The sequence below is a fragment of the Artemia franciscana genome, chromosome 9 (genome assembly GCF_032884065.1).
Source record: "Artemia franciscana chromosome 9, ASM3288406v1, whole genome shotgun sequence".
Classification (NCBI taxonomy): Eukaryota; Metazoa; Arthropoda; class Branchiopoda; order Anostraca; family Artemiidae; genus Artemia; species Artemia franciscana.
The window spans coordinates 28,955,904-28,979,735 of NC_088871.1; the positions used below are offsets into that span (position 1 = coordinate 28,955,904).

General features: G+C 36.3%; 1 protein-coding gene across 3 annotated transcripts in view; it reads right to left on the minus strand.

Annotated features, from left to right (window-relative positions):
* Window positions 1-5,480: 5,480 nt before the first annotated feature.
* The window catches only part of LOC136031239 (RNA polymerase II transcriptional coactivator-like), a 28,331-nt gene continuing 9,979 nt past the window's right edge, over window positions 5,481-23,832 (minus strand). For all 3 annotated transcript variants that reach the window (XM_065710644.1, XM_065710643.1, XM_065710641.1), the window contains exons 2-3: window positions 17,750-17,936; window positions 5,481-5,639 (exon numbers count right to left, since the gene is read on the minus strand). In XM_065710644.1, the coding sequence (XP_065566716.1) occupies window positions 5,560-5,639; window positions 17,750-17,936 (267 nt within the window). In that variant the 3' untranslated portion in view covers window positions 5,481-5,559. The remainder of the gene's footprint in view (window positions 5,640-17,749; window positions 17,937-23,832) is intronic.

Genomic DNA, 23,832 nt, shown 5'->3' on the forward strand with positions numbered 1-23,832 from the left:
ATTCTAATAGATAATGATCTTTACTTTAACTTCTAAAATTACGCTCCTACATTCCCTAGTGTCTTGAATCGATCCTACCAGTAACCTATTTACAACAACATAATCAACATGTAAAGAAAAGCACATTCTAATATCTTGTGATTTATACTTTTTTTCTTTTAGCGAAAATAGTTTCACAAGCGCATGTTTCAATATGTGACAGTAAATTCAGTGGTCAAAATTTTACAATGGGGCAATATGGCTGAAATAATTTTAGAAAAACAATTTGTGAAGTTACTGACGGTGTCTTAGGGGAAAAGGTTATGACTGTAGCTAGGAATATTAATAAAAAAGCTTTATGTTTAATAGAGAGGAGAACGGGTTTGTACAAGAATTATCTGAGTGATCGATCATATGAAAAAAAGGAATGTAAAGAAAGTAGAGAAAGCATCAAAGTATGAACTAAGGAAGTGTGAAGTGGAGACCATGGATAAACTTGCCGATGATCTGGAAAATACAACTAGACGGCATAATAGTAAAATATTGCACTGGCATGTTAATAAATTGAGAGGGAGTAGTTAAGCCGGACTTGTCCCAGTTAAAGATAGGAACAGGGCCACAATTAGTGATAAGGAAAGAGTTAAAGAGAGATGGGTGGAACATTTTAAGAATGTGCTAAACCGAGAAAAAGTTGCAGGAAAAGATATACAGGAAAATGAAAAAGTTAGTGATACCTTGGATGTGAAGGAAGATTTGTTTTGTAAGGAAGGATTAGTGACAGTGCTAAAAGGACAAAAAAGTAATAAGGCTGCAGGTTCTGATAGTGGGGTAAATGAGTTTTTTTTTCAAATATGGTGGCTCTGAGATTAGAACAAAATTACTGAAGATTATGTGCATGATTTTTGAAGAAGAGGAAGTGCTTCAGTTGATTATGAATATGATTTTTCAAAATGGGATGTACGATTTTAGGACAACCTTAATAAACCACAGTATAAGAAAGATCACAAGAGTGAGTGTCGTAATTATTGAGGCATTAGTCTGTCTCTTGAAGTAACCAACTACTTACTAATATGATACTTTTTAGACTGAAAGATGGTGTAGACAAAGTTTTAAGAGAAGAACATTCCGGTTTTAGAAAAGGTAGAGGATGTGTCGACCAAATTTTCACACTTAGGTTAATAATTGAGAAGTGCCTTTGTTGTCAAACACCTTTGGTCCACAGTTTTATAGATTATGAGAAAGCGTTCGATTCTGTTGATAGAGGAACTCTAGCAAAGGTCTTATTCTTGTATGGTATGCCTGACAAATACATTAAGTGATTAATGCTATGTACAAGAATAACACTGCTGCGATTAAGGTTGGAAATGAGGTTAGCAGCTGGTTTTTTATTAAGCCAGAACTTAAGCAGAGTTGTATTATATACCCCTTTATAAGGATCATTTTGATGGACTTTGTCTTAAGGAGCACAGGATAGGCGATGGGAGACCACGGAATCAAATGGGAAGGAAAAGACCTCCTGGGCTTGGATTATGCTGACGATTTTAGCATCCTAGATGAAGGTGTGAGCAAAATGAATTAAGTTTTGGATTGTTTGCGAGTTCGGGGGTTCTAAAATAGGTTTGAAAATTATTGTTAAGAAGACTAAGTCATTAAGGCTGGGAATAAGTGAAGATGAAAAGGTGACGTAATGTAACGGAAAGATTGATTAGATGGGCAGCTTCATTTACCTTCGTAGTATTACTAGTAAAGACAGTGGGAGGAGTGAAGATGTTAAAAATAGAATAGCCAAGGCTCAGAGCGTTTTTTTCACAGTTAAAAAAAGTTTGAAAGAATAGGAAGATAAGTCTAGAAACCAAGAATACAATATTGGAAGGCACAGTGACGTAAGTAAGTAAGACGGCACTATACCCTTAATGTCCAAACCGGCGGTGCTGATCTCCGTTTCACGTCCCTTCAGCCAAGAAGTGCAATGGAGGGCTAGAGGCCAACTACCCTGTGCTTTCACACACCTTTCCTGCTTACCTTCCCGAGATTTCTCCAGGTACCCATTTAAAACTGGGTCGACACTGGCTGAGCTTACAGAGTCACGCCACTGACCTCCGTCCCAAACCAAATAACTGATCACAACTGGGATTGAACCCGTACCCTAGGACAAAGAATTCTCACACCAGCGCCATGGCAGAGGCCAAATATGGCTCTAAAGCATAGGCGCACCGAAAAGCGGATGAAGATTTACTAGATGCTTTTCCAGAGAAATTATCTACGGATTGTTCTGGGTACCCAGCTGACTGACCATATTTCAAACAGTAGGGTGTACGAAAAACATGATTCAATCCTGATTTCTAGGACTAAAATGAAAGAAAGGTTGAGATGGCTAGGGCACTTTCTGCGAATGACAGATTGCCGAAGATTGTCCTTTTTGGCCAACCGTCTAGGGCTAAACGGAAAGCAGGTCATCCTCATCTGGGGTGGGAGAACGTCATAAACAAATATTTAAAGGAAATGGGAATTTCCAGGGAGGGTGTAAAGACGAAATTTTGAACGAATTGGGATGGAGGAGGAGTGTGCGTAGCTGTGTTGGCCTCAGGCGGGTTGGTGCTGCGGTGAGTTATTAGTAGTAATACAATGAAATGCCCTCACAAAGACAAGCTGGAGTTGTGAGACAGTTTGGGTTCTCAAAACTGTCATAATCTCTTTCCTCCGTCTCTATCCCTGGAAGAGAAATCTTCCTTGAATGGCATCATAGTGGTCTAGTGGCGAATCCTTCACAAGTTTACCTAACCAGAATAACGACAGCAAATAGCGCTGAAGAGGGACCTTGATGAGTGGCACCCTTCAAGAAAACATATAGCCTAGCAAAAGATAGAGCATTGCCCTAACATTCTGATTAATGAAAGATGATTCTTCAGGATTTCGTTTTTTGGTTTGGGAGGGGGGAGGAGGAAACTAAATAGCCTCTTCCTATGTGTTATTTATTTTTAACGGTTAACTCCCCATTGTAGGTTGATGCTACTTCTGCAGGACGTCGACTCTTATTGATAGGAGAATCTCGCCAAGTGTATAAAGCCATACAGTTACCAAGATGGGCAAAGGCTTATACAAAGCCTCCATTCAAATAGAAACTCTAGGGAGTACTTGCATCAACTCCTCAAAATGCTAAGTTTCAACTTAACACCCTTAAACTTTCCAGACAACCAGGATCAAGCGTGCCCTCCTTCCCAATAAAAAAAAAAAAAACAGATGTAAACAGTGGGTAACTTTCAAAATTTAAAACCGCTGCCCCAGGGGATGTATGGCCATGTCACCCATGGAGGCATAGTTGTAAGACCTTTCGACTATTGTGAACTAAATGGCTATCTCCGATTTTTATGGAATGCATTTCGGGATTGAGAGGGGGGAGCATATAAAAAAAGGCATGGGGGTCTAATTGCCCACGTACAACACTTGAATCTTGAAAAGGGTGCTAGAACTTTCAATTCCCAATCGAATCTCTATGTAGTCTCTACGACCATTCATTCCATATGGAGTGGCCAAGAGAAAAACAGAAATACATAAACAATGCACTGAAACCACTTTACTTTTTGCGTAGAAAGAAGTATTGCGCCACCTATGATTCTTAATAACTACCTCAGTGGTAGAGGACTTGGCTGCCACATTAATCCTGTATGGATAACAGTTTAAGTTACTCATATGGCATTATTGAGTTAGCTACTTGTTCAACTACACGTAATATGTTACTCAAAATTTTTTAGAGCTATGCAGCATATCATGTTATTCTATAAATCTCTGCAAAGACTGAGTATGTTTTTACCAAAGGCATTCCCTACCTAGCCAGTTAGAACGTGTGGAAATGACCTGTCCATTGTACAGAAACTCAGTTACATTGGCTTTGTTTTTAATGGTGATACTTATATTCGCTTTGATTAGGTCAGTTTGTCTCAAAGGCAATCTACTTCTCTGTCAATTCAGTCACTGCTCAACTGATATCAACATCTATTTTTCATTCTTATTTTACCAGTATTTTTGGATTATCTCTTATTTGGATTCAACTATTCATGGTCTAAGTCATCTTAGAGAAGTATATAATTGGAGCCGTAAAAGGAGGGGAGGAGACAGCCGGGTCAGCTGCCCCAGACACCGCACGTGGGAGGGAAACTGCAGCTGGGGGTTGCCCACTTCGATCACATTTTTCACTTTGATTGGATTTTTTTTCTTATATTTGAGTCGGGAGGGGTAGGATCTGTAACTAATATTTCCCCTGGCGCTGCCAACCCTGGGAACGGCTCTGCGTATAATGATTCCTTGATTTTAAAAGAAAGTTGCCCCGCTAAGGTAGGGCTAGTGAGACGCCTTTTGAGGTTTAATTTGCCTTTTTTAATGAACTCCATTGACCTTCCATGTTCCCCCACAAAAAAAAAAAATATTCACTTATTCCAATAATGAGCTGGTTGCCACGTTATGAACTTCAATTTTAATGCAGTCGATCTTAATTTGATAGAAGCTCTACAAGGCTTTTCTGGATGATAAGACTATTTGTAATTTTTTTTTTTTTTTTTTTTTTATGTTTATGAATGCTAAGGTATTCAAAAAATGTTATTTCAAAATAAGGAATTCAATTACTAAAGCAATTTTCTCAGTTTATTTTATTTAGAGTTTTTCCGAATTACGACACGCTCCACTTTACTGAAGCGTCGGGTGATTTACCCCCAACCATGCATTGCACTCCCGGCCAAAGGCATCGAATCAGCAGATCATTAGCTGCGCAACGCAGACCATTGGTCAGCATACGAAAAAGTTTTTTTGTAAGTCCCCTTTACTTCAATACAGTATTTTTTCTACAAGGGAAAATGTGGATTGCGTTTAAGCTTTTTATCAATAAGTTTACTTACCTTTCTCTATATCTGTGAATCTTGTAAGGATTAATTTTTTATCACTTCTATATCTTCTAACTATCTATCAATAAAAACAGCAAAGCTTTTTTTTTGCCCTAGACCAAACGCATTAACTAAAATGTATTGTTGCAAAATCTTGATTGAAAACTGAATAAAGTAAGTTGTCAAAGTAATATTCGCGGAAATTCCTGATCGAGAAGAAGAAAATCGTTTATCCATGTGCTTTTGAGTTGATACTGGTTAATTTTGTATCAAGAAAATGGAAGATAGACTGTAAGTAGTTGAGTTTATCAGCTTAGAACATAAAAAGGACAAATTTCAAGATACGTAACTTCTGAAAATTCTTCCCAAAAAAAGTAGACCAGGAATGGCATTCCCCCACCACTATATATCTAGATAGAAATGGCATTTTTAGTCAGACGAATATTATCTATAGCAGTTGAAGTAATGACAACAAAGGAGTCATAATTAGCATTTATAAGAATTTACTAATTAATTACTCGAAAATAGAAAATAGTTTTTAATCAGAAAAAACATAATCTTTCTTAAGGGAAGAAAAAAAAGGATTGAAATAATTTCATAAAGTTTTAAACCTTTAAAACCGGAATGTTACTCAAAAAGGTTTTATTGTAATTTTTAACTTCAGATACAAATTAAGGAGCTTGGAAAAACGAAAGTATTGATGACGTCACATGTTTTTAAGGGCTTCATCTACTTCATCCATTGCTTCTTGGACCTTCTTCCACTGCTGAACTGACAATGAGATCCCTAAATAAAAGTAGTTCATTACTTCTGGATAAAATAAGCACAACCAACCAAATAGAAAAAAACTGTATTTAAAATAACATCATTATCAATTACTTTAAGAAGTAAATTGTTAGAAAGCATTTTTGTTTAAAAAGAAGAAGAAAGACCATTAAAAAGAAAATCAGAAACTAGAAAATATCCGAATAATTCAAAATTTTAAGCTTACAGAGCAAAAAGCTTCTGCAATTAAGAAAATAAAAAGCCAAGAAGCAGAGTGTGAATGGCCTTCCCAGGGAATGATGAAGATACTATTAACTATTAGAAATTGCACCTGACACACACACAAAAAAAAAAAATGCAATTTATGCATGTCCCTGGCACGCCTACCAATTTTCATCGTCCTAGCACGTCCAGAAGCACCAAACTCGCCAAAGCACTGAACCCCACCCCCTAACTCCCCCAGAGAGAGTGGATCCAGTCCGCTTACGTCAATCATATAACTACGATATTTGCTTATTCAACCCACAAAGTTTCATCCTGATCTCTCCACTCTAAGCGTTTTCCAAGATTTCCGGTTTCCCCCTCCAGCTCCCCCCCATATCACCAGATATGGTCGGGATTTCAAGTAAGGGCTCTGAGACATGAGTTCCTTCTAAACATCAAATTAAAAAATACCTCACGAATGGTCACCCGTTCTTAAGTTAAAAATACCTCAATTTTTCTAATTTTTTCGAACCAACACCCCCTCCAACTCCCTCCAAAGAGAGCGGATTCGGTCCGGTTATGTCAATCACATATCTAGGACTTGTGCATATTCTTCCCACCAAGTTTCATCCTGATCTCTCAACACTAAGCGATTTCCAAGATTTCCGGTCCCCCCAACTACCCCCAATGACACTGGATCCGGTCGGGATCCAAATGACAGATCTGAGTTACGAGGTCCTTTTAAATATGAAATTTCATTAAGATCTGATCACTCCTTCGTAAGTTAAAAATACTTCGTTTTTTCTAATTTTTCAGAATTAACCCTCTCCAAACTCCTCCAAAGAGAGCGAATCCATTCCGTTTATGTCAATCATGTTTCTAGGACTCGTGCTTATTTTTACCACCAAGTTTCGTCCCGATCCCTCCACTTTAAGCGTTTTCCAAGATTTTAGGTTCCCCCTCCAACTCCCCCGAATGTCACCGGTTCCGGCCAGGATTTAAATTAAGAGCTCTGAGACACAATCTCCTTCTAAATATCAAACTTCATTGAGATCCGATCACCCGTTCGTAAGTTAAAAATAGCTCAATTTTTTCCGAATTAACACCCCCTCCAACTCATAGCGGATTCAGTCCGGTTATGTCAATCACGTATCTAGGACTTCTGCTTATTCTTCTCACCAATGTCACCGGATCTGGTCGGGATTTAAAATAAGAGCTCTAAGACACAATATCAATCTAAATATCAAATTTCATTAGGATCCAATCACCCGTTCGTAAGTTAAAAGAACTTCATTTTTTCTAATTTTCTCCGAATTAACCGTGCCCCCATTCCCTCCCAGATGGTGGAATCAGGGAAACGACCAATTCTATTTTAATCTGGTCCGGTCCCTGCTACGCCTGCCAAACTTCATCGTCCTAGCTTATCTGGAAGTGCCTAAACTAGCAAAACCTGGACAGACAGACCGACCGACAGACCAACAGAATTTGCAATCGCTATTTGTCACTTGGTTAATCTCAAGTGCCATAAAAATGTCCTTTCTAGATGTATTGATAATACGTAGTGTGAATAAACTGAATTTTACGGTTTACAGAAAATCTAAGCACAATAATAGATACCTTCACTTCAAATCTAACCATCCTCCACAGGCTAAAAGAGGCGTGGTAATATCTCCTGTGGATTAATATCCACACATATTTAATATCTGTTCAGAGCCATATATTAAAAAAGAATTAAATTTTAATTACAGACATACTTTTTGGCAACGGATATCCTATTTCTCTAATGTATAATGTTATTGCTCAAAGATTAAAGATGCATTCTTTTATGAAGTCTTAAATCCCACACTAGTAAATGATTCGAATAAACCCACAAGCACGATCTACTTACCTTATATTCCAAAAATTACTTCAAAACTGAAAAAAGTTTGTTTCAAAAATAATTTACGTGTTGTCTTCACAAGTAATTTAAGCATAACGAATCTTCTCAATTCTGGTAAGGATAAAACCCCAACTACTCTAAGAGGGTGTATCAAATACCATATAGTTGTGGAAATTATTACATTGGTCGAACCCACAAAAACTTGGGAACAAGATTACAGCAAGACAAAGAAAGTACTGAAAAAGCATTAAAATATAAAAATAGCTCCATATCTTTCGATTCGCCTGCTTTTCGCTAAATCAGTCATTTCCAATCCCCGTACTGAGGACTTACTCCCTGAATTTCACAATCAAATTAGACTCCGACTCCCCCGGTCTGCCTCCTTAGCAATCCCAACTTACTCTCCAATCCATGCTGTTACAGAGAAGTTTCGTAAAAGTTTCATCCCCTTTATTCCGGAACACCTTAATAATAATTCGTGATTATTTACTTGCCAAATTCCCCTTTTCCTCTATTGCCGTTTTCATTTTTGATTTATTGTAATGTTTTTGTAATTTAAATCTCAAGTTTACTGATTTGCCCTTTATCTTTGATGATTTTGCCTTTTTAATTTTAAGTGTTTGACTTAATGTACTGATTTGAAATTGTTTTTTCTTAACTTTTACTGACATATAAAGCGAATTCGGCTCTATAGAGCCGAATTCGCTAAAGTTTGACTCTTTTTCTTAACTCTACTTTTTAAAATAGTAAAAAACTTTAGTGTAAAGAGCGGGGCGTTGATGAGGAAGGATCTCCTTTCATATACGAAGTAATTTCTGTTCGTTTTAAGTTTTAATGTCGCTCCTTACTTTCCGTTAAAAAAACTTGTTTTTTTATTTGATTTCTGAACGTTTTTGAATCAATGCATGTTTTGATTTTGGTTCTCCGCAGATGAATAATTAAAACGAAATTTGCATATTTTTTTTTTGCTAAATGGCTTTCTCATAGTTTTGATTGAATGATTTTGAGAAAAAAAGGAGCGGAGGAGGAGGCCTAGTTGCCCTCCGATTTTTGGTTACTTAAAAAGGCAACTAGAACTTTTAATTTTTTACGAATGTTTTTATTAGTAAAAGATATACGTAACTTAAAAATTAGCTTACGTAGCGAACTTCTGTATTCTCATGTTTTTATTACGTATAAGAAGGGGTTCACCCCCTCGTCAGAACCTCGCTCTTTACACTAAAGCTTAAATTTTGTTCCAATTTCTTAAGAATGACCCCTGAATCACAAAAGCAGTAGAATAAATAGTTGAAATTACTAAAAATACTCTAGCTTTAAAAAGTGCGAGGTATTAGGAGGAGGTGAGCCCATCATATGCGTAATAATTTTGTTCGTTTTAAATTTTAATGCTTCTCCTTACTTTCACTTGAAGAAACTTTTTCACATTTATTTTTTCATTGTATTCTTTTTAAATAATGCTAGATAGTCCTTCATGAAAATTTTCTTTCCCCATTACAAATTACTTCAAGGAAAGTTCCCCCAAAATACCTCCCTCTTCTCAACCCCCCCCCCCTCAACCTAAAAACGTCTGTAAACTTCCAAATAACCATTACTATATATAAGAACTGGTCAAAGTTTGTAACTTGTGGCCCCTCCCACGGGGACTGTGGGGGAGTAAGTCGTCCCCAAAGACATAGTTACAAGGTTTTTTGACTACGCTGAATAAAATGGCTATCTCAGAATTTTGATCTGGTGACTTTGGGAAAATAATTAGCGTGGGAGGGGGCCTAGGTGCCCTCCAATTTTTTTGGTCACTTAAAAAGGGCACTAGAACTTTTCATTTCCGTTAGAATGAGCCCTCTCGCAAGATTCTAGGACCACTGGGCCGACACGATCACCCTGAGAAAAACAAAACAAAAAACAACAACAAATAAACACGCATCCGTGATCTGCCTTCTGGCAAAAAATACAAAATTCCCCATTTTTGTCGATACTTTCCCCTATTTTCTAAAATAAGGCAAATTTTCTCAGGCTCGTAACTTTTGATGGGTAAGACTAAACTTGATTAAACTTATATATTTAAAATCAGCATTAAAATGCGAACTGTTTGATACAGTTAGTGAAATGAATGAACCTTTTTAGCTTGTAAAATGTTAGCTTTTATCACACAGTCTTGGCTGAACTTTTTGTTAAGAAGTAATGATGCCAAGGCTATTTTAAAAAGCGGATTTTTAACCCTTAGTATACAGGGCCAATACATATTCAAATAGGTTTTTATTTCATTAACTGTCTTGGGAAAAAAGTCCTCATTATTTTCTCTTCTGTATTTGTATTATGGAAAGGCAGTGTGGTATTTACAATATACGATATTTAGAGAATACCTGCCATATAACACACTATACTCTTTGTAGATCAAATACCAAATACCGAATTTTGGAGTGATGCTTAAAAAAACTGCCGACGTTTCTTTTAAAATCAAATTTCCATTGGGATAAGAACTGCTGATAACAACCAAGACATAAACAGAAGGTTTGTTGAAATATATTGAACTAAAATAACAAAGAACACTTGACGGATGTTCTTTCTCGCTTTGGTCAGTCCTTACAACAGCTGAGGCTTGATTTTAGAGGATATAATTTACTTTTGTTTTTAATCTTCTCTGTAATATTTCTGGTTTGTAATCTCAACTATAGATGCACTGTATCTTAATAGCACATATATTGCATATATAATATTGCTTTTGAATGTACATCTACAAGGAACCGGATTATTTGAAGAAATAAGGCGGATCAACAGGGGACTGATCCAGAAAGAGGTTCTAGTGACATACCCCCTCACCCCAGAAGATCGAAAGTTAAACTAGATAAAAATCTGAGTTAATTATATAATAAGTTTTTGAGTTATTAATATTGTAGAAAAACCCTCTCATGACAGGAACTTCACAAAACTTCTAGATTTTTTGCTATAAACGACTTCATGCGAAATCATATGAGATGATGAATGAATCTGAACAGATCGAGCAAAATGCATAGAAAAAAAATATGCCTGATCTAAAGTAAAACGAAAATAAAGTACAACAAGTTAGGTTTCTATGCAACCACCAAGGGAAAATTTTTAAAAAGACATTTAATTGTAGCAAAATACACAGTTTCTTGTTTAAAAGGAGTATATATAATCGTTATTTTTAAATTAACATCCGCAACCCGGATGTTTGGAAAAATTTATATTGTTGATACCTTTTCTCAGTGAGTGGAATGAAGTCTTTACTATCAGATTTTGGAAAAAGTATTTTATTGCTTGTTCCTTTAACTTTATTGTGTGGAAGGATTTGTTTTCGAATTTTTTTCCCCTTAACTGTAGGTATTATAACTCTTCTAGCCCCCTCAGGGAAGTGGACCAACCATCGAATTGGTATTCAGAAACTGAGATCCCCATTGCTGCCAATGTTATTGCTGTATCTCTGATCTCTAGAGATGAGAACCAGAATAATACTATGATAACAGCCCCAGAGTAACCAAACCCCAAAACTGATTCGCAGCTCAATTATGAATTTCAGACAGTTATTAGAAAGAAGAAACGCAAAAAGCCCTCCTGAAATAATAGAAATCTCTAACACAGTCCAGCTATGGAAATGAAGAAAAAACCCGTCATCCTTTTGATCCCAACAGTAAAAGACCAAGTGTTGGCTCCCAAAAATATTACTAACATTAGAATAACTATTCAAATCTTTAAGATGTAGTTTCACTGCGAATGTTAACAAAGATGGTTCTCTTACAGTTATGTTCCAAGACAGAAAGAATGCCTTCAAAGCTCTTAACCAACATAGAATTGGTAATATATCAGTTACTTCTGAATGGTGGAGTCCAACTATCAAAAACACACAGAAAATAGTGACCGAAATATTAACACAAGACCTGGAAGATGGTCTCATGAACAATAAGGGAGAAATGCTAGAGATCCTTGAAGTACATCGGATGGGCAAGCCATATTCTAATGGGTTACTAAACAGTAATAGTCATTTACCAGAAAGTGCCCAGTTTGACTCATTGTTTCTTTTCGGTTAACCCAAAGCTCATAAAACATACCAAGAAAAGCTTATTCAATGCTCGAAATGTTTTAAACTTGGTGCCACATCTATGTACTGCTCTTCCTACGACAAAATCCGCCCCAATTGTCTTGGTAATCACCCCTTTTCTATTGAAATTAAATGTTCTACTGCTCTTAAATGCATCAACTTGAAGGTGATTACCAGTCTACAGATCGTAACTTATGTCCTAAATATGTTCAACAGGCCAAAGTTTTGAAGAAAGCTTATCAAGAAAATGTCCCGTTTCCTATAGCTGCAATGGAGCTTGTTAAGCTTTCCAAAGAACCATCATTTTCAAAAATTAATGAGGCTAATGAAGTGACCTCAAACCTTTTACCCAACCCTTGCCCATTGACTCCCAAAATCGGATACAGCAATCTCCAATAGAGATATCTATCCCTCAGCTGGTTAATGAGCACCCCAATGTTATCAAAGCATGTCCAGCACTCTAAAATCCTAGATTTAGTCCGAAATCATGGTCTGAAAGAGTGTCAGCCTCGTCTAATATATCCACACAAGCCAACACTACACAAGATAAGTATGATCCTCATATTCAAAACTAATAAAATATGTTGCATCAGTGGACCAAATCATCAAATCAAACTTGCCCAAAGCCCCAAAAGCTACTATAACAAAAGATAATGCAGAATACTACTTTTCTAATTCTATCTTTGATGAGATAGGAAAAGACTTGTCATCAATTCTTACCAAGTATCGAGAAGGTCACCTATTCAACCTCACCTATGTAAATTAAGCTGCAGATCCTACAATGGAATTGTGTCTTATCAAAATGCATGGCTACAAGTCCTATCAGAAAGATACATCTACCAATAAAAAGAGAGGAGGAGTGGCCACTTTTATGCATGATTCAATCTTTCCTTCTCCTCAAATAATTAAATATTTATAGGGATGGAATTGACATCATAAGTATAACACTTAACCTGGCTAATGGTGATCATACTGGCATGGTCATTATATAAGCCAGACGGAAGCAATCATATCCAAAATGTTTTGGAATCTAAACTTTCAGGGAATAATTCCTTTATTTTTGTTATTTCAATGCGCCCAAACCCACTCTGGGAACAAATACCCTTTAGAAACAAAACGGGAAGATACATATAGAATATTTTGTCAATATTCTCAATACTTTGATTTCCACTCCATTTAATTGCCAGATCCGGCATAATATCTCATCTAATACTTTCTCAACTATTGACTTGCTACTTGGTCCGTCTTCATATTATAATCAAGTTTAGATGGTAAAGGTCCCCTCTCTGCAATCTGATCACTTTGCAATTCTAACATTAATTCAAAATGTAAGCTATTCTCCCAAACCACACATACCAACTTTTAACAACTACAAAGGCAATTGGCCCCTGTTTTGGAAGATATTAAATGAAGCTGATTTTTGGTTTGTCTCAACTAACTCTGATATTAATGCTACTGATTCGAAACTGAAAACCATCCCGTTACAGTCAGCTAAAGCTGCTATACCCATGACTAAGCTGAACTTTTACAAGGGTTCCAAGAGACCCAAGAACTGGTGGAATGAGGAGTGTATGGTTACAGTTCAGGCAAAAAGGAAGACTCGTAAAATGTTTCAAAAGAACCCCTGTCTATCAGCAGCAATTTCCTATAAGTAATCATGTGCCAAAGTAGAATTAGTATGTGAGAAAGCTAAGCAGTCCACGCGGTCCAATTTCAGCTCAAGTATTAGCTTCAGAACCCCAATTTCTAAGATTCACAGTTTTATTAGCCAACTCAATAGTGAGAAGCAATCTAATGACGACCATAAATATAATATCAACCAGGACGGCTCTCCAATTGCTTCACATAATGAGAAAGCAAAAAATTTTCATCTATAAAAATGACCGCTCGCTCTGTTTCTCATTCCACTCGACCTTCTTTTATACTCTGCTTCATACTTCTTTCCATAAAAGAGCTTTGATGGAACCATTTTCACCCGCTTTGATATTGACGTTTGTAACTCTCTTAATGTCACAGTGGCAGTCCTATTTGATTGGTCAGATGCCTATGGAAATGTAGTTCAGGATAAACTGATTGATCTTTTAACTAACCTTGATTTTCCTAACTATTTCATAAGTTTTATGAAGTCCTTTTTAAGTGATAGAAGTTTTTATGTTCAAGTTAATGAGACTAGAGGAGAGACTTGTCTCATTACGAGAGGTCTTCCTCAAGGAGCAATTTTGAGTCTCCTTCTGTTCAATTTGTATGTTTCAGAATTTCAATTATCTTATTCACTGTTTGACTTTTATGCAGATGATTGGATTATTTGTAAGTCTGGAAAGGATATTATTCTTCTTCAAAGTCTTATTCAAGAGGATATAAGATTAGTTCATACATTCTCTTCACTTTTTGGTTTCCCAATTTCAACTAGTAAAACCAAAGCAATCATATTTACTAATTGTTCAAGAGATCACCCTAATGCACTTTGAATTTTCTCTAATGAGATTCCATACTGCAACTCAGTGAAGCTACTTGGCCTACGGACAGATTCTAAAATATTATGGCATGAACATATTAATTCTTTAAAATCCATGGTCGTTCTGATTTTGTGTTCTAAAGAGACTTGCTGGAGGTAAATGGGCATGCCACCCTATTGTTATCTTGGATTTTTACAAATTGCATATCCGTTCGACTCTAGATTATGGCACCCAATTTTTCGCGATTCGTCCCCCATCTAAATTTAAAACCCTGGGATCTTTACAAAGTTCTGCTATTCGAATTGCTTTGGGTTTGCACAAACATACTTCTCTGTCTAAATTAAAACAATTGTCTGGTTTTGGTCTCCCTCAGTGAAAGAGCATTTAGTCAAAGGAAGAAATACTTCTCGCGAATTCAGACTGTCGGAATCAAGCATGTTGTGCATAAACATACCTTCGCTTTGAAGACAGCTTGCAATAATGCCCGTTCATCTTGGAATCAGTTTCAACTGGAGGCTCCCAATTGGAATCAATATTCCCCTTATGCATATCCCTTTACTGACACTCCACCTTGGGAAATGAGTCCAACTATTTGCCAGAGAGCTTATTCCAATTAATGAAAAAGTAATTCCCAATTATGAGATCTAGACTGTTTTGGATGAACAGATTTCAAAGCTGTACCCTAACGAAAGAAAAATCTATTCAGATGGTTTTGTCCTGGGTGAGAGAGCTGGGGCAGGAGTATATATCCCATCACCGGACTTTAACCTTTATTTACCCTTTCCATTGGGATCTTTCATTTTGTCTGCTGAATTATGTGCTATTCGCCTGGCCGTAGATGCTCATATAAATTAAAACATTGTAGCAGAGAAGAATCTTTGCCTTTCTAACTGCAAATCAGCAATACTATTGCAAAAAAAAAAAAACAAACCAACAACAAACTAATGGAATGTAAGGACTTGTTCAATATTTGAGGACTGCTTCTGAGCCTTCAGGCTAAAGCCAACCAGATTTATTTCCAATATGTTCCAAGTCATAAAGGCATCAAATATAATGACACTGCTTAATTACTAGCAGCCAAGGCTTCTCTAAACCCAAGTCCTCCCTCTGACCTCAATTCACGAGACATTATTAGGCAAAGATACAATGTTGATCACAGTAATTCGATTTTATCTCCCTTTCAATTAGATTGCATAGCTTACAGTGCTATATTACCGTTTGAAATCAGCTGCCCTTCTTCTCAATAGTTTGTTATTTGATTGGAAGTTATATCGTTTATTTTTTAATTCCCCTCTATGCCGTGCCTGTTTCCCAACTGATGAAAGGATCCAGCATGTCTTATTTGATTGTCAGTCCATGTACTTACAATGCAATCCTGAATTCTGACCTGCCTTGGCACTTTGATAGAAAGGTATTTAAGGCATCTATTAATATCTTAAAGAAGGGACGAATTGATTAGTGACCATTAAAACACAATGAAGACAATAGAAAGGGGATTGATTCAGCAAATGAATTGGAATGTGCAGAAGAGAGCGGAAGTGAGTGGTAAGAGCTGTATAGGTACCAGCCGGCCTATTGGCCTTGAACTGCTGGGGATAGGTAGCTCAAGTACCCGCATATCCCACAACCCATCAACAGAATTAAGAATTTTAAATAGGAAGTACTGGTTATTAATTGACAGGATGACAACTTTATTTCAAGGGGCTTGGTTACTGACGTGGATGAGGGATTTCTGATTACCAGAAGATATTTTTTGGGGAGTTAAAGGGTTGAAAGGACTAACTGGTATTTCGTATACCCTGCATACAAATTTTGGAAGTGGATTATTTTGTTCTAAGTCATCAGGTGTCCAATAAGCAAGAAAAATTGAATTAAGAAAGTCTGACGTGAATTCAATCCCTCCTTTATATTATTGCATCAAAGAATCATCCATTTAAAAGATTTGTTTTCTTCTGGAATTCGTTGTGATTCTCAGTGTTGTATCTCCTCTATCCACAGATTTCATTTACAATTTAATGCATTCATTATGATAAAGGTTGTCATATGTCTTCTAGGCCAGATTTCGCTTGCGCCTTATTTTGTGCATCATTACTTCAGACTTTTTTCCATGCCTTTTACTTTAACTGCTTGGATTCATTCAAAATCATGTGTTCCAATGCCTATGCCCTCTTAAATATCTAAAATTAGAGCAATCAATGATGTAATTTATGCTCTCGAAATGTGCACATAAATATGACGTCAAATATGAGTTTTCTTCCAAAATTAAGGTTCTAAACACATTTTCTCAAACTCATCGCCTGTCTAGATCATTGTTTCAGGCCAAGTTGAATTTATGAACATCAAATGCATCAACTTAGTTAGATGCATTTGATGATAAATGCCTATATTAATCATTGATATTGCAAGGACTCTTGACTTTTTTGAAACGAATTCGCCACTATGCAGTTACTTTCTCTGAAACTGGGAAACTGAATGTATGCAATTTTGATACATTTAAATTGATTGGCAATCTCAGAATTTTTAATCAATAGCAATTTGACCCTCTTTCGGACAAATTAAGCTAGGTGCCACAGAATGGCAGATAATACCGTTTTCCCATGGCAAAACGGATTTTGGCTAATTAAAAAGGACACAAGAACTTTTAATTTCCGTTCAAATGAGCATTATGCCGATCTTGTAGGATCAATAGATCCTACAGGAAGACAAACATCCCTGAAAAAAAAGAACAAAAAAAGAAAGATCTGCAATCTTCCTTCTGAAAAAAAAAAAAAAAAAAAAAAAAAAAAAAAAAAAAAAAAAAAAAAAAAAAAAAATCAAAATGAAATGCAGAATTCCACACATTTATAAGACAGCAGCTTGAAACCTCTATGATAGGGTGTTTATAATATGCTAAATTTGATAGTGTTATTTTTACGATGATCATCTGCATTTTTGGGGGTGTTTCCCCCCTGTTTTGAAAATCATACAAATTTTCTCAGCTTTTGATAATTAGCCTGAAACTTAATACATTTGAAATCAGTATCAAAAGCCAATTCTTTTAATGAATTAAATTCAATGAAAACTCTCTTCTATGTTTTTCTCCTTACTTATAGTTTATTACCACTAACCATTCAAAAATCAATCAATAAAAACACTTGCAATTTCTCAATGACTAAATTTACTCTGTTAATAAATGTTTTCAGCATGCTGCTATGAAACTTAAGCGTAAAGAGCAGGGGCGCTCCTCGTATACTTAGAATAATTTCTCGTCTGCTTTTATTTTAATCCTTTTTTCATTAAAAAACGACTTTTATTTTATTTGTCCTGTGTGGACGCTAGGGATGATCGTAAATTTCAACCAGCCACACCAGAAGCTCTCTAAGCTTCTTAAAAGTCACACTGAAAGGATTCACTACTTGTAACTACACATATGACTATTTACAAAATAATTATACTGTGCATAAGAGACTTTTTTCAACCTTTAAAATAATTCAAACTGCTCAATAAAAAAGACAAATCCTTAAGACCAATACAATAAAAGCAAACAAAAAAAACTTGCCTTTCTTTCCTGGCATCAAGTTTCCACTTGCATCTTCATAATATTCTCTAATATCAACAAAAGTTTTGCCTTTAAAGCTGCGTACTTTGAGGAATCGCTTCTTATCTAATGTCCATGTGGGTTCTTCATCAGAACCTTTACTAGCAGATTGCTTTACAGTTGATTTTGACTTCTTTGGAGGATTGGGCTAAAGAAAATTAGTAGACAATAATAGGCAGCTTAAACTAATACCAGTGAAAATTAAAAAAATAATTTGTTTTTGAAATAAGCACACACGAGGGCCTCTTAAAACACAAAGAGTGATAAATGAGTTCAGGATTATCAAATAACATTATGTGGTTGGATATTATTCTGCAGCAGAAAATCAGCCTTAGCTGGTCTTGTTCAAAGGATTGATATATCTGAGGAGACCACGTACCTTTCTAAAGGGGAAAAATACATGTGAAATTGTTGAAAGGTATAAGCATTAATAAATACTCAGGATACATAAAAATAGGGGGGGGGGGTCTCAGACTTCCCATACTCATTTTACGAAATTTGTGCAGGCATAGAGAAGCCTCTCTGAAAATAGATAGTAAGACATTTATGGAACTTGGAGAAATCTAGACTAAAAATACAACTTGGTCACATCTATTTGCTTAATATGAAGTGGCTGTGCATTGGACATGACTGGTATAAGAAAAACTTTCCTAATCTCTAGCTTTGATGCTCAAAAACATAATTTTATCAATTATTTCACAAATTGTTCACATTTGGGTGGGGAACTGTCTCAACCCCTATGATATTTTAATTTATACTTAGAATGGTTCACAGTTGATTACAAAACATATCAAACAATCAGAATAAGAGTTGCAATTTCAAGTATGGGGCTACAGAGTTCTTTCTCCAACTTACTGTTCCTATTTTCAGACTTCCTTGTGAAGACGAAGTGCAATTTAAATTCAGTAATTTTTTTTAGAGGATCAGTATAACACTAGAATTCTTGCTATTCTTTCTCTACTCATTAGAGATCCATTTATAGGTTTTCATCGACTCCAACCTTAGCCTTCAGTCAAGCATGAGACTTTTAATACTAGGGCTATAAAGCTATTCTGTCTATATATATATATATATATATATATATATATATATATATATATATATATATAAAAAATCAACCTATAGGCTCTTTCTCAACATCACCCTTGGTCTGGAATCAAGATGAGTGTCACACTTCTTATGCAGGAGACAGAGGCGCATTTGAAAAATACAAAACAGAATTAAAATATATGCAACATACGAGAAGTGTCAGCACTTTGGACTTCTCTGGTAACCTAGCCCCAAATTCAAGATCTTATTTCTTAGACCTTAGTTTCCCCTGTGCCCCCAGAGGCGCTCAGAAAGAGCTACCAGTCATCCCTCGTAAGTCCCACTACCTACACGTTTTACCATTGAGGCTGAATCTTTTTGTGGATATGCTTCAAGTCCTGCTGGTAGAACTAAGCATATTTTGGTCTTCCTCTTATTTGGACTCTCTCTTGTTACCACTACAGTACGGCTCTTGGGCAGATTCTATTAGTGTTAATTAAAAGAAGAGTCAGTGTTAATTTAGTGTTAACTGAAAGAAGAAAATTAAAAATAATAGGTAGAAAACCGAGAAATCCTTAAGATTGCTCCAAGCTGCAATTTAAGGTAATACATAAAATAATCAAATATACAAATGTTTGATTCTCAAATTATTATCATAAGTTATATTATTTTGCAATAAAATAAAAGTTGTTATCACAAAGATAATTTTCTTAAGGAAAATTGACCCTCCCCCTATGGTATGAATACAGAGCAGCAAAAACGCTTGGGCAGAGTTTCAAAGCATTAAATCTGGCCCTATTTATACTACAACGCAGTTTGTGTTGGATTGTACATGTCAAAATACCTGATAGTTGACCAATGACACTAATTATTTTTTTTCTGAATAGCTCTATTAATTATTATGCAATGCACTTACTAAGAATAGTACCATAAAATAAGTTTTAAACTGATTTATTAGAAGTTTCACTTATGATTGTTTCATGCTTGATAAATAAGAAAGACTTGAATTTTTCCCTCTTCTTCTTTCTCTCTTAAAGCCAGAGGTTGATTTTTACAACTTTCTTTCTTTTGGGGAACAATAAGTGAAAAGGAGGTTCATAAAGGAGGTGCTAGAGCGGGGATCAGATCCATTCCTCGAGTTGATGATGTCCAGGGAAAAATTAATTACAACACATCTCCCAACTCAAATATAAGCAAAAACAAGCTATAACACACAGGGCAGTTAATCTGGTTGCCCCTCCCCTTGGAACAGCTCTGGTGGGGACAACCAAAAAGTGCCATTGCACTGGTCCTGGAACATGGTAAATCACTCTGAAAAGCTTCTATGACCTTTGGCATGCCATTTAAGACTCTACATCAATGTCTTGGAGCAGAAGTGTCTTGCTGAACCTGCAGTTGATCAAGCAAGAATAAAGATTCTTAGGATATGCATTTTAGAACCAGTAAAGGAAAAATTCCTTTCAGAATATTTACCTTACCTTAAACTACCAGAAGGATAAGGTGGTGATGACCAGGGGTGTAGCTCCAGCATTTTTATTGGTGGGGCAATAGGAGTCTATCTGGAAAGTAAAAGGGCATAGGCTATAAAGAAAAAAATATCCAGATTATTGGAGGGCAAAAGCCCCCTTCAAATCCCCAAAACAACCGACTTGTGATGACCTCCTGTGGAATTCTGGCTAGAGGTTATGTGGCAAATTCAGTTGACATCTGAGTCACTATTGAGCTTCTAGTCACCATTGGCCCAATCTTTGTTCGCCTCAACTGTAAATAAGTCTGTAGTGGCTGCCTGGACTGTCACAGAGTGGCAGTACTGTAACAACAAAAAGTTTTGCTAATCTCTTCTTCAAGACCATGGCAGATTGAATTTTATGTTGTTGCCTCTAGTGAAGCTCAGGATAGAATGGGCAAATACTCGTTTCACTACCTTAGGGTTCAGCAGCTTCCGAGTTGCTATAACATCACCTCTCTTTCATCTGTATGTCAGGGTGGGCAACTTCAAAGTTAGTAGGTATTGTTCATACAAAGAATGATCCAAAGTGGCGACAAGTTTCGTTGCCCTTTTCTGTGGCTTTAGCATCCTTGTGTATGGATACTAAAGCCAAGAGCTGTATAGTTTCTTTACACCATATGCTTTTCTTGTGATAAACATGTGCTACACAAGCCCAAGGGCTGAGTTAGCTTTAGAAGCCTTTACTCACATATGGCTATGAAATCGCAAATTAGTGTCAATAGCTCCTAGGTCCTTTTCTTCACTAACCGCTTCTAGTTGTCCACTTTTAATATATCAAGTGTACTTTGGGTTATGATGTGCAAGATGCAAAACTTCTGCATTTTAAATTACTAATTGCATAGCCCAAACAGTAGAACATGTTTCCAGACTATTTAAATTTTTGTAGGTAAAATAATGGTAAAAGATTTCTTCGGTTTCAAGAATGCCAAACAGTTCAGAGTCCTCAGAATATAAGGTACATAGGTTTTTCAGGCTAGTTGTGCAATGATTTATATATATGCTGATTAGAGTTGGTTCAAGAATGTTTCCTTATTTAACACCACTGATGACAGGTGACATGGTTGCATAGGTAATGTTGCCATCATTTTAATACATTACAACCTTGCAAGACCTTCCAGACAAAAATGCCAGAATCAACAGAAAAATATCCCCCACTACTTGATAGGCTCTTATTTCCAGATTCAGGTAAGAATATTCTACTCCATCTAATCTTTTTGCTAAATCAAGCAAGAAAATGTCTACAGCTTTTATTGGTTTTGAACAGTTTAGTAATCATGTCATAAGATTGAATGAAGGTAGTTTCAACAGACTTGGCTTTGCAAAAACCATGTTGACTATCAATAAATAATTTGTCACTCTTGAAATGATTCAAAAGAGTATCATTCACAATGCCTTCCATGATTTTGCAGATAACTGAGTTAAGATTAACTGATCTGTATTTTTCCACACATTCCTTGTGCAAGCTTCCTAACTTGGAAAAGTTCTTTCCTTTCACTTGACATACAAAATACAGAAGTAACAGTGTTTGGTATGTACTGGGCAGTTTCTTTAAGAAGCCTTGTATCTAAAATCCACCACAACTTTATCAAGAAGCAGCTTAAGAAATTTGTTTATGTTTTGTAATTGCAAACAAAGAGGAAGTGCCTTCATCTTGGCTTGAGCACAAAAAGGGTTGTAAAGACTGATATTATGGGTTTACAAGGAGACACCCCAAAGAAAACTAGAAGCTTGTAGTTTGACAAAAGTCAATAGCTTCAACAAATAGAAAATAAACATCTTCAATAATGGTCTTAATAGAGTCCTTACAAAGAGAGAGAGAGAGAGAGAGAGAGAGAGAGAGAGAGAGAGAGAGAGAGAGAGAGAGAGAGAGGGAGAGAGAGAGAGATGGATTTATTAATAAAATAAATGAGACAAAACAAACAAATGGCCCAAAGCAAAGCTTGGTTTGCCCAGAAATATCTGTTGTCTAAGGTGAAACAACTAACTTACGGAATCCTCAGTGCCATTAGGACATGCCCCTGTTTTAGCACTCTCTAGATGGCTGTCAGCTCATCAAAGTTGTGTTCCTCTGAGTATTTAGCTATCTGGATTCTAAAACTTCAATGAACAGCTTACATGTTTCATTAATAGGGGGGCCCTGTCAGTGGATAAAAAACTCACTGCAAAGAGTGGTAGATCTAACACTATTGCCATGAGCACGTTTGTCAACAATACTGTTCATATTCTCGATAACAGATTCGCTAGACGAGTTGCATATGCAGAAAAATGAGAGGTAAAGAAATTCAGGAATGCAATCATACAGTGCTGGCTGCTCAATAAATAAGTAAAGCTTTTGTAGTACACTAAGAGAGGAATGCTTAGGATCTGCATTTAAACTAGAAGCAAATTCTAGCCATATTTTGTACTGGTTGAGAACTGAACTTTGTGGCAAATTTTGAAAACCCTCTGAATTTGCAAGATCAACCAAGTGTCCAAGTTGATCATATTTTCTAATCGTCAATTCAAATGAGCTGATATTAAATATGTTTCCCATAATGGCAATCCATTTGTCAACTGAGTAGTACCTATTTGTGGCAACAAAAAAAGCATGAATTGAGATTATTCAATAATTTGTTTAAGAAGCTGCAAAGTTTTTGGGAAGTTGCAGCAACTGCCACTCTAACCATCTCTGCAGAATCTTTCAAATCAGAAACCGCATTGTTATCAATCACCAAACATGTTTCTAGTGACATCAGGAGGTTTCTGGCGTAAAACTACAGGAACTCCATGGTACAAAAAATCTGTTCATAAGGAAGATGCCACTTTCAAGAAGCACGGAAGTAGATGAAAATCAACTGGATCATCTGCTGACAGTTGTAACTTCATTTTGGCGAGGTCATCAATGCATTTATTCAATATAATCGTAGTTTTCCATGGCAAGAGCTCCACCTTTTGGAGTGAAAGGGAAAAGCTAAATATATTTTCATAAACATCAATAATCCTTTCCAAACTAATTACGAAATTGGCATGTGTGGTTTTATTCAAATAATCGTCATGTCACTGATTAATTAAAACATCAGGGGGTAGTTATTGCTGAAAGTTTTGAAAACTTGTGCTCTCCATGTAGGAAACCAAGTGGAGGAAAAGAACAATACTTCTTGAACCTGACTCCTTGTGTCTTGTGGCAAGGGTTATCACTGCTTCAAAATTTTCTCTGTAACCCATCCTTTGTTTCTGGGGGATACGAGGTCACAAAGACCTAAGGCCCACTATGACGAGTTTTGGGCATCTCCTTCAGCCAATTCAACCCAATGCTGGGACCCCAGTTAAACTTATACAAAGGGAGAATCACGGGGACCAGTAAACACCAAAAGTTGAAAGGGCATATGAAGCATAAAATATTGTCCATCAATTGCAGCAACTATAATCTGCTGCTAGATATCTTCTACCATCAGAGTGATGCTTCATAGCTTCAAGCAGAGCGTGTGCAATGTCTAATCCTGTACACCCACTAATGGCAAATCCA